Here is a 13,020-nt window from a genome sequence, read left to right on the forward strand (position 1 = left end):
TATATTGCCCCGAGAATGATTAATAATGACATATTCTGTTTGCCAGAGTAACATTCTATACAGTTATTTCCATTTCATCCATCCATAGAACTGCATTGGCTATCTCTGTCTTACCAATTTTTTGTAATTCTTTCCTRTTTTGCATTCTTCGGCCCGTCTTATTTGTGCTAACCGTGCTAGTAATTTCCAAGCATCTTATATAGGCCTACGTATCTCTATCGTGTAATTTCTGATCTTTCAATAGTACCAAGTGCTCTTTGTGATGGAAATACCTCCGCATGGAGCGATAATTGTGGAGGCGTGTTTAAAAAGAAACTTTTCCCACCCCTCACCTCTCTTGCTCTCTGGCAATGGCGGCTACACTGGAGGCAATACAGCCACTAGCATAACGGGCTGCAGAAGGAGAACTCGGAGCATGCTATAACCCATATTCATCAATACGAAAATGTTGTTTATGGATGTTGATTGAGAAGAATGTCCACTCAGTGATGGTTTTATAGTTTGTTGCCTGCTGGGAAAGCCCAACTGAACTGTTGAAAAMCCCTGCATTTGCAGTTAAAACATATATATTTTTAAATGTCACGCTGTTGGCTTAATGATAATAAGATTCTTCTTCTTCTTCTTCTTATATTCGCATATTATTACCATTATTATTATTATTGTTATTATATTAGGCCTATATCTCATATTATTATTAGCCTATTATTATTGTTGTTATTATTATTATGCAGCCTGTATCAGTTTGGGAAAGTGAGTGAGGTTGGGGGAGGTTGTCTGGCAGTCAGCTGGCTTAATAAATACAATGCCAGTCTTTGTTTTATTTTCGTGACGCAGAAAATTAATCAGCCCGAATGCGGAYCGCTCGGAGTCGCGGCTAGCGTCCTGTAATCAGGGCAGCGCGTGCCGTACGGATTATCTCGTTAATTTTTTTTTTTTTAACTTTGGGAAAAAAACTTGTGGGCAATAATAATTAATTCTCGGACAGGGTAATTATTATTGAACGGATGTGGAGCAACCGGTAGATGGGTCTGGGTGAAAAAAAGTGACAGATTGAGGCCGGTGGCCGTTACATATAAAAACGTATGAAGTCTCCTATTGGGATACGTGCACGAGAGGAGGAGGGAACTCGCAGTTGCAACTTCGATTCTACAGGTAGGAGCAGATTGGTTCCAATAGGACCATGGGCTAGAACGAATCATTCCAACTATCAACTTGAAAGTAACAACTTATGATTTGCTAAATGTAGGCTATTTGATTGGCAAAACGTTTTGTAAGCGTATCCTTTCATAAATAAACAGACATGCATCCTTAGATATTATTACATTGTAATACACTACACCCTGCGATCCTGTGTTTGCGTTTTTGTATTTGTAGTTTTTTATAGGCCAAAGTTTAAATGTAATTTCAATGTAGGTCTCTTGGAAATGTACAATAAAAGTGTGCTAGATCAATATGACGCTAGAAAATATTGTTCGCCGTTTGGGGCCAAAATATATAGGCCTAGGCTATATTATTAGGCAGATAGTCTAATAATTACTACCCAAATAATGTTTGTTTCCTCACCATTCAAGTGGATAGTGGGAAAATACATTGTTTCCTTTCTGGGCGATTGATGGCTAGATTGTTGGTTCTTACAACAAATGTACATAAGGATTATTGAGGATTTATTAGACCTAACAGTGTAGGCTACATTTAATATCAAACACGATGTTGTTGAATTTATGAAGGTAACATTTTCATTTAGTGTAGAATATTGATTTATTATAGGAAAGAACTCTCTTTAAAAAAGAGACTRTCCACCGAATGAGAGAAATGTGATCGGTTCTTAATTGCGGAGCAAGTGCTTGTTTGCTTAGATTAAAATAAAGTGTTTTTTGCTAATCAACACTTTTCGATAGTCTCACCACCTAAATCTAATTACCGGGAGCTATTAATTAGGTAGAAATCGCCCAGGGAGTGTCAATAATGTCGGCTCGAATTACAATTATGGAACAGTTTCCCCAAGTTTCTCGTCATTTTGCTAAATTGCSGTTCACATTTAAATGTAGAAGGGATTTCGCCCTTTCAGCAGACACATTCTATAGATAGAATGTAGGATGCTGTGGTAGTTTAATTGCCTGAATATGTAGAGCGCTGGGTTTACAGTATTGTCTCTTTTTTTTGTCGCCAACGGCTCTTTTGTCATCAGCATTATTTATCTGGTCAACAGTGGGCTTTGTCTTTGCAAATGGCCCCCAATCATGCCGTCTATACTGGGGACAATTAGCTGATGCTAACCTGTGGGTACTATGCTAATAGTGCGCCTTGCCTTGTTGGGGTCCAATGTGTGTGCGCATTTTAACGACAATGTTTTTGTTCTCGAAGAAGGCGTGCTGAAATGATGGGATGTTTTTGGTGCTGGTGGGATGTGGTGGTGATGGTGGTGGTGTGTGTGTGTGTGAGGGGTGGGGGTAGTAGGTGGCGCAAACGTTTGTAAGACAGACAGAGGATCCTCAGTCCACAAGGACAGCTGGGGGTCTCCGATCTGCTTTAAGAGCGCTGGCGGTGCAGGACGACGCTCATTTTTTAAATTCACCTCGCTGCGTAAAGAGCGCGTAACGCCTCCAACGAATAACCAAGGACTTATCATTTAACCAAAKCCACACTCTCTCTCTTTCCTGTTGTGTTCTGTTCAGGTTTCGGTAGAAGAATWGAGAAGAATCCAACACTTGAGGACTAAACTAAAAAGGGTACTTTTCAACGCCTTTTTGTTTTCAAAATTCTCTGCAACTTTGCCCTTCGATCGGAGGCTAGAATGATGTCTTATCTGAAGCAGCCGCAGTACACAGTCAACGGCCTGAGTTTGTCTGCCTCCGGAATGGACCTGCTCCATCCGTCTATCGGCTATCCAGGTGAGGGCATGGAAGACATTTCTTACACAAATAACCATGAAATAATGYAATCACCTCAAATGGCTTAGGCCTATTGCATAGATTTGATTTGTTTATTGTCGAGTCTATTTCTTACGAAATTATGATTAAATGAACTGATAACMATAAGATAAAAACAAGTTAAAAATATATACTAATGTAGACTTGGAATTATAATTMATTCGAAAGTTGTGTTTTCGATATAATTTGCCATTGGCTTTATAAACATTCTCATCTTGCTTAAGTCTGTAGTGAATTATCTAAACTAKGAGGGGATAATGTTGTACATTAAACGCTACAATATTCTTCTGGTCCTCGTGGGGTGAACTACATGTCAATTATTAATGATCCTAAACTAACAAGAATCATGTCTTGGAAACGTTTGCAAAAAGAGATCTGAGCAAAGAAAAATATTCCCTGTAAAACGATTTATCCATCTAAACATAGCCTAACTGCTCATGATCAAAATTGCAACGTTAGGCCTATTGGATAGGCTACAGTTGACAAGCCACATTGATTAGCCCATGTAGGATAAAACAATGTTTTTCTCCTAAAGCAATAACCTGTTTGTATTTGTAAAGTAGGCTACTTAATGTTGACTTAACGAACAGACCTTTTCTCATACAGGCGCCCCTCGTAAACAGAGGCGCGAGAGGACGACCTTTACGCGCGCCCAGCTGGACATTCTGGAGAACTTGTTCGCCAAGACCCGCTACCCAGACATCTTTATGCGCGAGGAGGTGGCCCTGAAGATCAATTTACCTGAGTCTCGTGTTCAGGTGAGTCCCTAGGCTTTTGAGTAAACACACGCGATCATCCGGGTTCTGAGTCAAGGCCACTTACGCAGCTCGTTAATTTGGATTTGAGAAGTCAAGCACCCAGACGCCACTTCAGAGCGTGTCTTCTCCACTCTGATAATTGGAGTGTTCACCCCCCAGTGTATAGTCCTACGAGCCTCTTCTTTTGCATCCACTATGGCKGACTCTATTGAAATTAAACATGAATAAAACGCTACAACACATTTTTTTGCGTTCATGGGGTGATAAATAAACTGTCTGAGCATCCTCTCCATTTTATTACTACAATTCAACACATAAATTCTTCTTCCAGGTATGGTTTAAAAACCGAAGGGCAAAGTGTCGCCAGCAGGCACAACAGTCCCAGAGCGGCGCGCAGAGCAAGACCAAACCCGTCAAAAAGAGAAGTTCCCCAATGAGAGAAGCCAGCTCCGAGAGCGGTGCCAGCGGACAGTTCACACCGCCTCCCAGCACCTCAAATCCGCTCGTAAGCAGCAGTACTGCCCCGGTGTCCATCTGGAGCCCGGCCTCCATCTCCCCGCTGTCTGACCCACTCTCTACCTCCGCCTCCTCTTGTATGCAACGGTCCTACCCGATGACCTACACCCAGGCGTCCGGATACAGCCAAGGCTACACCGGATCCTCATCGTATTTCAGCGGGATGGACTGCGGATCTTACTTGGCGCCTATGCACCAGCTCTCCGCGGCGGGCTCCACCATGAGCCCCATGGGCAGCAACGGGGTCTCCAGCCACCTGAGCCCGCCTTCGTCCCTCTCCACGCCAGGGTATGGGGCAGCGGGACTGAGCTTCAGTGGTCCCACAGACTGCCTGGATTACAAGGACCAGGCCGCGGCCTGGAAACTCAACTTCAACACGGACTGTTTGGATTACAAAGACCAGTCCTCGTGGAAATTTCAGGTGTTGTGAGAAGAATGAGTGAGTGACATTATATTTTCACAATGTGGTGAAATAAACGTCAGTCAATCCGGTGGGCCAGATAGGTTGGCAGGGAATGAGTCGGCGAAAGGCATCGTTTTCCAATGGCTGGTCCTGGGCATCAAACTATTACCCCGAACAGCAGCAGTGAGAGGAGAGGAGCTGCCGCTTCGTCTCTCTGACAGCGTAACAACTGCTGAGTTAACTTATTGAAAATTCAGTGAACTCTCTTTAACTTTGATCAAGGACATGGAACAAAAGTGTTGCCCAAGAAGAAAATGATCAAGAGAAGCTGCAACCCTTGGCTAAGCGCGTGGAATGGGTCAGCTTTCCATAAGCTTCTTACGACTCCCCGATCCTCTCCTCTTGGTTGGCAAACTAAAGGGGCCCTTTGATCAAAGCATTGTGTGCGTGTGTGCGTGCGTGTGCGCGCCTGTGAGGCGAACCTGGATGCACTATTTAATTTATGAAAAATGTTTATAAGACACTAGTTCCAACAGACAATCAACCAGTATGCGTGTGCTCATAAATGTCCCCTAAGTGTTTTGGCATTTTCTATTTGTGTTAGCTTTTTGAGACTGTGATTCCTTGTACCCGTATGCAATTCCGAGTTTCGCATCTGCGATCACCCAGCTGTGAATTGAATAGTTTTTTAAATGTTTAATTAAGTATGATAAATTATTACGATGAAATATTAGTTGAAATAGGGAGTTTTCAAACAGTGTGAGTGGCCGAGTCAATGAGCAGCAAAGTTGCCTGAAACATCAGTGTCCGTCAATGACCAAATACAGCTCAATGTTGTTATGCCAAACTGCTATGAAAAGGCTAAACACAAAAATAAAGAACGTTTGAACTGATTCCCCATTGTCGCCTGTTTAACTTCTTAAAACGATGTTTTTTTCTTTCTAGTTATTCATCAATAGCCTTGATATTGTAATTTTGTTCTGTCAACACATCTGCGTTTTAGAGAAAATAATACATATTACATAAAACATGATGAATAGGCCTATTACTCAACAACAATGATATTTGAATTCAAACCAAGGTGCACACACACACATAAGCATACACGCACACACACACACACACACACATACTATTTCAAGTGTCAGAAGCAGGAATGTGCAGACTGGGAAAGCAATGTTAATCCCGTTTTGCAGGGAGGCTAATCCAACATTTCACTGACGGAACTGTCCAGTTCACACGGAGCCGCTTTCCAAGACTCCCCCAGTCACCAACATTCACATTCCCACTAAAATTGTCTGTTACAAAGGAATACGTTTTTAAAGCTTTACAAAAGACCCCCTTGGATGTCAGCAAATCAGGCGAGGAAAATCCACATTTTACCAACTGAAAATAGGCCTATGCTATGTGTTTGTCAGAATTGCCATCAAATTCAGCAATCAACACATGCAGAAAATCTAAAATAAATACAGTATAAAAACACGTTAGGTAAAAGGCCAACGGTTTCTTATTAGACCAATCCTTTTAAAATCAAACTCAGATAGGATGTTATTGGTTGTAAAAACGAAAGGGTCGACTTGGCATATGCAGGTCTCATTTAATAGATGAGGGAACATCCTCTCTGAGTTTGATTTTAAAAGGACTGGTCTAATAAGAAACCGTTGGCTTTTTACCTAKCGTGTTTTTATACTGTATTTATTTTAGATTTTCTGTATGTGTTGATTGCTGAATTTAATGGCAATTCTGTTCACCGGACGTGCTACCTGTCCCAAACCTGCTGTTTTCAACTCTCTAGAGACAGCAGGAGCGGTAGAGATACTTTTAATGATCGGCTATGAAAAGCCAACTGACATTTACTCCTGAGGTGCTGACCTGTTGCACCCTCGACAACTACTGTTGCACCCTCGACAACTAATAACTACTTATTATTATTTGACCCTGCTGGTCATCTATGAACATTTGAACATCTTGGCCATGTACTGTTATAATCTCCACCTGGTACAGCCAGAAGAGGACTGGCCACCCCTCATAGCCTGGTTCCTCTCTAGGTTTCTTCCTAGGTTTTGGCCTTTCTAGGGASTTTTTCCTAGCCACCGTGCTTCTACACCTGCATTGCTTGCTGTTTGGGGTTTTAGGCTGGGTTTCTGTACAGCACCTTGAGATATCAGCTGATGTAAGAAGGGCTATATAAATACATTTGATTTGATTTGAATAGATAAAAGAGGAGAAAAAAAATTTCTGCTGCATTTTGTAATTATTTAGGAGAGGGGAATTGACCTTTTTACATTCTTTTTGTAGACTATGTAATCTCAGTTTATGCCTACAATGGGGACCAATGTGTTATTGAAGAAAAACGTTATTAGTCCATAATCATAGCGTGCAGTGGTCGAATAAAAAGGCAACAACAATCAAGGTATCGATTTCACTGAATTTTTACTGCGTGGACATCACGCTATGATAATTTATTCATATATTGTATAATTAACAATATTTATATGCAATTAGATTTAGTCAATATAAGCATTATGATCATCAAAATGAAAAGGTCTATACTTTCAAATGGGAAATGCTCATTGAAATGCAATTCATTCCAAAACATCAGGTCCCGGTTTGCCAAAAGCATCTTAAGGCWAAATTCATCTTTAGAACCCTGGGAGCATCGTTAAATCTCCTAGCTCTTTCCTAAAACCATCGTTGCTAAAGTTGCTCTTGAAAACACTCGTTATTTAACATCTGCTCAGACCACTCGTAAAACAGCAAAGTACCTCGTTAGATGCTTCTTTGCCCTTCCGCGTAACTTTATACACAGAAGATCTCCYCTAACCACAACATCAATATGTTTATCTGTCTTTCAGTGAACACCTACAACTTCAGAACGAATGTGACAGTGACTACAAATACAAAGTTGGCCATTTCTTTGCCTAACAAGCGAAGGATATACTGACTTCAAATGAAAACCAAGAAGACTGTATTAAAATATAAATACAGTATAGGCTACATAGACCTATATATTTGAATGATATTGAAATCAATTTTATGTTAATTCAATATAGCTGTCTGCCATTTTTGCTTATATTTCATGATGTGCCAAATCTTGATTTAGTGCATTATTATAGGGTAAGCATTAGAAAAAGTGCTTCAATATTTGTAGCCATAGGAGCTGATCCGTCATCAGTATTGTGTAATAATTCTAATGTTAAAGTAAGATTGGAAAGGGAGAACGCTGATCCGAGAGCAGTGCTGCCTTTCTTTCGATCTTATCAGTATCGACACAGGCCTCAACGACGCACTTATCGAACGTCCCTGCCTGGTGTTTTGGGAAACGCWTATGTTACATCTTTGGCCGTTGTAGGAAAGATGCATCTTTAAAACACTTGTAAGCCTAAATTCCATTGCAATCGGGAAACCGGGCCAATATCTATTGCACATGCAGGACTGAGTGGAGTTTGCAGGTAGCCCAATTCTCCTCCTCGTTTCCCAGTTGCGATGTAACATGCGCATTACCATGATCGTAGCAGTTGCATCGTTAATTACGAGCCAATGTTTTAAGTGTTTTACAAACAATAATGTAGAGAGAACCTTCGCTAAGTGAGTCMTTAGACCATACTGATTGTATCGACAGAAAAACAACGCTTCTCTCAGGATCAGCCTTCTCCACTCAAATCTTACCTTAACATTCGAATTATTCTACATTACTGACGACTGATCAGCTCCTAGAGAGATATTACCACCAATGGCTGAAAATATTGAGGAGGCTTATTATGCTTACACAAATAATAAAATACTAAATCCCAGGTTGGGCACATCATTGAGCACATCTTGTCACACAGCATTAAACATATTGAGGCAATAATTACAGATATAATTGAAATATATAGCCGACGCCCATGTAGCCTATTTGTATTGTAATGRAGTCATCTTGGTTTTCATTTGATGCATTGTTTTATCTTTRACTTGTTTGTAACAATTGCAAATACTTTGGCAACGTTGTATTTGTAGTCAACTTCGTTCTGAWGTTATCAGCGGTCGGTCAGACAGATAGAATCAAGATTTCTAGGTTTAGGCTAGGTAGCCTATGTTTAGCGGAGATCTTCTGTGAATAAATTGACGCGGAGGGCAAAAAACACCCAACGATGCACTTTGACTGGTCTTCGACTTGTCTGGATCACTTGTAGATGTGCAAAGGTTCGTTATTAAGAGCAACGTTACTAACGAAGGCTCTGGGAAACAGATCGGCTAGGCTACTAAAGATACATCGTAAGATGGTTCTAACGATGATCTTAACACTACGAAGGCTCTGGGAAACGAGGCCCAGATTTTTCAAAGACCAATTAGTGGAAACATATCAGAATTAGGCTGCCTGTATAAACGGAGCCCCCCCATTAAAGAAATTATAAATGTAGATTATTGAAAATAAGCAGCAGATTCATCAAAGCCCTGTCACGACTTGTTGAAGCCAAGTAGCACTTGTTGAACGTCGTATTGACCCAATCATTGTCACTGTGTCTGAAATCTATACTAATTTGGTATTGTAGAATGGTATCTGTGTCACGCAGCGGGTGGATAAATGGAAGATTAGTAATTTGAGAAATATCCCAAATCATCAATACTGGGAAGTGTTTCTGAGATGATTCAATGTCAACATTTCTGAATCACTCATGTGGAAATGTAGACTATCCAAATCATATGCAATTGTTTAGTCCAGCAAGTTTGCATTTAACTGAATGTTGCACTTTGATGAAACTATAATTAGTAGAATGGGCAGCAGAATAAACAGTTTTTCTTACACTATACAGTGCATTTGGAAGTATTCGAACCCCTTGACTTTTCCACATTTTTGTTACGTTACAGCCTTATACTAAAATTAATTAAATTAAATTGTCCTTCTGGAAGGTTCTCCCATCTCCACAAAGGAACTCTGGAGCTCTGTCAGAGTGACCATCAGGTTCTGGCCACCTCCCTGACCAAGGCCCTTCTCCCCCAATTGTTCAGTTTGGCCGGGTGGCCAGCTCTTGGAAGAGTCTTGGTGGTTCCATACTTCTTCCATTTTTTAAATGTATTTATTTATTAACCTTTATTTAACCAGGTAGGCTAGTTGAGAACAAGTTGTCATTTACAACTGCTACTGGCCAAGATAAAGCAAACAGTTCGAAACATACAACAACACAGAGTTACACATGGAATAACAAACATACAATCAATAAACACAGTAGAAAAAGAAAAACAAGTCTATTACCTTGTGTGCAAATGAGGTAAGATAAGGGAGGTAAGGCAATAAATAGGCATGGTGGCGAAGTAATTACAATATAGCAATTAAAAACTGGAATGGTAGATGTACAAAAGATGAATGTGCAAGTATAGATACTGGGGTGCAAAGGAGCAAAGGAGCAAAATAAAGGAGCAAATAAATAACAGTATGGGGATGGGGTAGTTGGATGGGCTATTTACAGATGGGCTATGTACAGGTGCAGTGATCTGTGAGCTGCTCTGGACAGCTGGTGCTAAAGCTTGTGAGGGAGATATGTGTCTCCAGCTTCAGTGATTTTTCAGTTCGTTCCAGTCATTGGCAGCAGAGAGGCTGGAAGGAAAGGCGGCCAAAGGAGGAATGGGCTTTGGGGGTTGACCAGTGAGATATACCTGCTGGAGTGCGTGCTACAGGGTGGGGCTGCTATGGTGACGAGTGAGCTGAGATAAGGCAGGGCTTTACCTAGCAAAGACTTGTAGATGACCTGGAGCCAGTGGGTTTGGCGACGAGTATGAAGCGAGGGCCAGCCAACGAGAGCGTGCAGGTCGCAGTGGTGGGTAGTATATGGGGCTTTGGTGATAAAACGAATGGCACTGTGATAGACTGCATCCAGTTTGTTGAGTAGAGTGTGGGAGGCTATTTTGTAATGACATCGCTGAAGTCGAGGATTGGTAGGATTGTCAGTTTAACGAGGGTATGTTTGGCAGCATGAGTGAAGGATTGCTTTGTTGTGAAATAGGAAGCCGATTCTAGATTTAATTTTGGATTGGAGATGTTTAATGTGAGTCTGGAGGAGAGTATACAGAATAACCAGAAACCTAGGTATTTGTAGTTGTCCATATATTCTAAGTCAGAACCGTACAGAGTAGTGATGCTGACAGGCTGGCAGGTGCGGGCAGCGATCGGTTGAAGAGCATGCATTTTAGTTTTACTTGCATTTAAGAGCAGTTGGAGGCCACAGAAAGCGAGTTGTATGGCATTGAAGCTCATCTGGAGGTTAGTTAACACAGTGTCCAAAGAAGGGCCAGAAGTATACAGAATGGTGTCGTCTGCGTAGAGGTGGATCAAATCAAATCAAATCAAATCAAATTTTATTAGTCACATACACATGGTTAGCAGTGTTAATGCGAGTGGTAGCGAAATGCTGTGCTTCTAGTTCCGACAATGCAGTAAATCAACAACAAGTAATCTAACCTAACAATTCCACAACTACTACCTTATACACACACACAAGTGTAAAGGATAAAGAATATGTACATAAAGATATATGAATGAGTGGTGGTACAGAACGGCATGGCAAGATGCAGTTAGATGGTATAGAGTACGGTATATACATATGAGATGAGTACTGTAGGGTAGTAAACATAAAGTGGCATAGTTAAAAGTGGTAGTGGTACATGTATTACATAAAGATGGCAAGATGCAGTAGATGAATATAGAAGTACAGTATATACATATGAGATGGGTAATGTAGGGTATGTAAACATTATATTAAGTGGCATTGTTTAAAGTGGCTAGTGGTACATTTTTACATAATTTCCATCAATTCCCATTTTTAAAGTGGCTGGAGTTGAGTCAGTATGTGGCAGCGGCCGCTAAATGTTAGTGGTGGCTGTTTAACAGTCTGATGGCCTTGAGATAGAAGCTGTTTTTCAGTCTCTCGGTCCCTGCTTTGATGCACCTGTACTGACCTCGCCTTCTGGTGATAAGCGGGGTGAACGGCAGTGGCTTTTGGGTGGTTGTTGTCCTTGATGATCTTTATGGCCTTCCTGTGACATCGGTGGGTGTAGGTGTCCTGGAGGGAGGTAGTTTGCCCCCGGTGATGCGTTCTGCAGACCTCACTACCCTCGGAGAGCCTTACGGTTTGTGCGGAGCAGTTGCCGTACCAGGCGGTGATACAGCCCGACAGGATGCTCTCGATTGTGCATCTGTAGAAGTTTGTGAGTGCTTTTGGTGACAAGCCGAATTTCTTCAGCCTCCTGAGGTTAAGAGGCGCTGCTGCGCCTTCTTCAAACGCTGTCTGTGTGGGTGGACCAATTCAGTTTGTCCGTGATGTGTACACCGAGGAACTTAAAACTTTCCACCTTCTCCACTACTGACGGTCGATGGTGGATAGGGGGGTGCTCCCTCTGCTGTTTCCTGAAGTCCACAATCATCTCTTTGTTTTGTTGACGTTGAGTGTGAGGTTATTTTCCTGACACCACACTCCGAGGGCCCTCACCTCCTCCTGTAGGCTGTCTCGTCGTTGTTGGTAATCAAGCCTACCCACTGTAGTGTCATCCGCAAACTTGATGATTGAGTTGGAGGCGTGCATGGCCACGCATCGTCGTGGGTGAACAGGGAGTACAGGAGAGGTGCTCAGAACGCACCCTTGTGGGGCCCCAGTGTTGAGGATCAGCGGGGTGAGATGTTGTTACCTACCCTCACCACCTGGAGCGGCCCGTCAGGAAGGTCGCGCCAGTTGCACAGGGCGGGTCGAGACCCATGGTCTCATCAGCTTGATGATGAGTTTGAGGGTACTATGGTGTTAAATGCTGAGCTGTAATCGATGAACAGCATTCTCACATGGGTTTTCCTTCTTGTCCAGATGGGTTAGGGCAGTGTGCAGTGTGTTGCGATTGCGTCGTTCTGTGGACCTATTGGGTCGGTAAGCAAATTGGAGTGGGTCCTAGGGTGTCCGGTAGGGTGGAGGTGATATGGTCCTTGACTTAGTCTCTCAAAGCACTTCATGATGACGGAAGTGAGTGCTACGGGCGGTAGTCGTTTAGCTCAGTTACCTTAGCTTCTTGGAACAGGAACAACTGGTGGCCCTCTGAAGCATGTTGGGAACAGCAAGACTGGGATTAAGGATTGAGTTGAATATGTCCCGTAACACACCAGCCAGCTGGTCTGCGCAATCGCCTGAGGACGCGGCTGGGAATGCCGTCTGGGCCTGCAGCCTTGGCGAGGGTTAACACGTTAATAATGTTTTACCCACTCGGCTGCAGTGAAGGAGAGCCCGCAGGTTTTGGTAGGGGGCCGTGTCAGTGGCACTGTATTGTCCTCAAAGCGGGCAAAAAAGGTTGTTTAGGCTGTCTGGGAGCAAGACATCCTGGTCCGCGACGGGGCTGGTTTCTCTTTGTAATCCGTGATTCGACTGTAGACCCTGCCAATACCTCTTGGTGTCTG

General features: G+C 42.4%; 1 protein-coding gene across 1 annotated transcript; it reads left to right on the forward strand.

Annotated features, from left to right (window-relative positions):
- Positions 1–1,063: 1,063 nt before the first annotated feature.
- On the forward strand, positions 1,064–5,069 carry LOC112068306 (homeobox protein OTX2-like). Its single transcript, XM_024135410.2, has 4 exons — positions 1,064–1,152; positions 2,676–2,891; positions 3,537–3,688; positions 4,020–5,069. The coding sequence occupies exons 2-4, from the start codon at positions 2,795–2,797 to the stop codon at positions 4,632–4,634; spliced, it is 864 nt and encodes a 287-aa protein (XP_023991178.1). The 5' UTR covers positions 1,064–1,152; positions 2,676–2,794; the 3' UTR covers positions 4,635–5,069.
- Positions 5,070–13,020: the final 7,951 nt, after the last annotated feature.

The sequence above is a fragment of the Salvelinus sp. IW2-2015 genome, unplaced genomic scaffold, assembly GCF_002910315.2.
Source record: "Salvelinus sp. IW2-2015 unplaced genomic scaffold, ASM291031v2 Un_scaffold396, whole genome shotgun sequence".
In the NCBI taxonomy this organism is placed as follows: Eukaryota; Metazoa; Chordata; class Actinopteri; order Salmoniformes; family Salmonidae; genus Salvelinus; species Salvelinus sp. IW2-2015.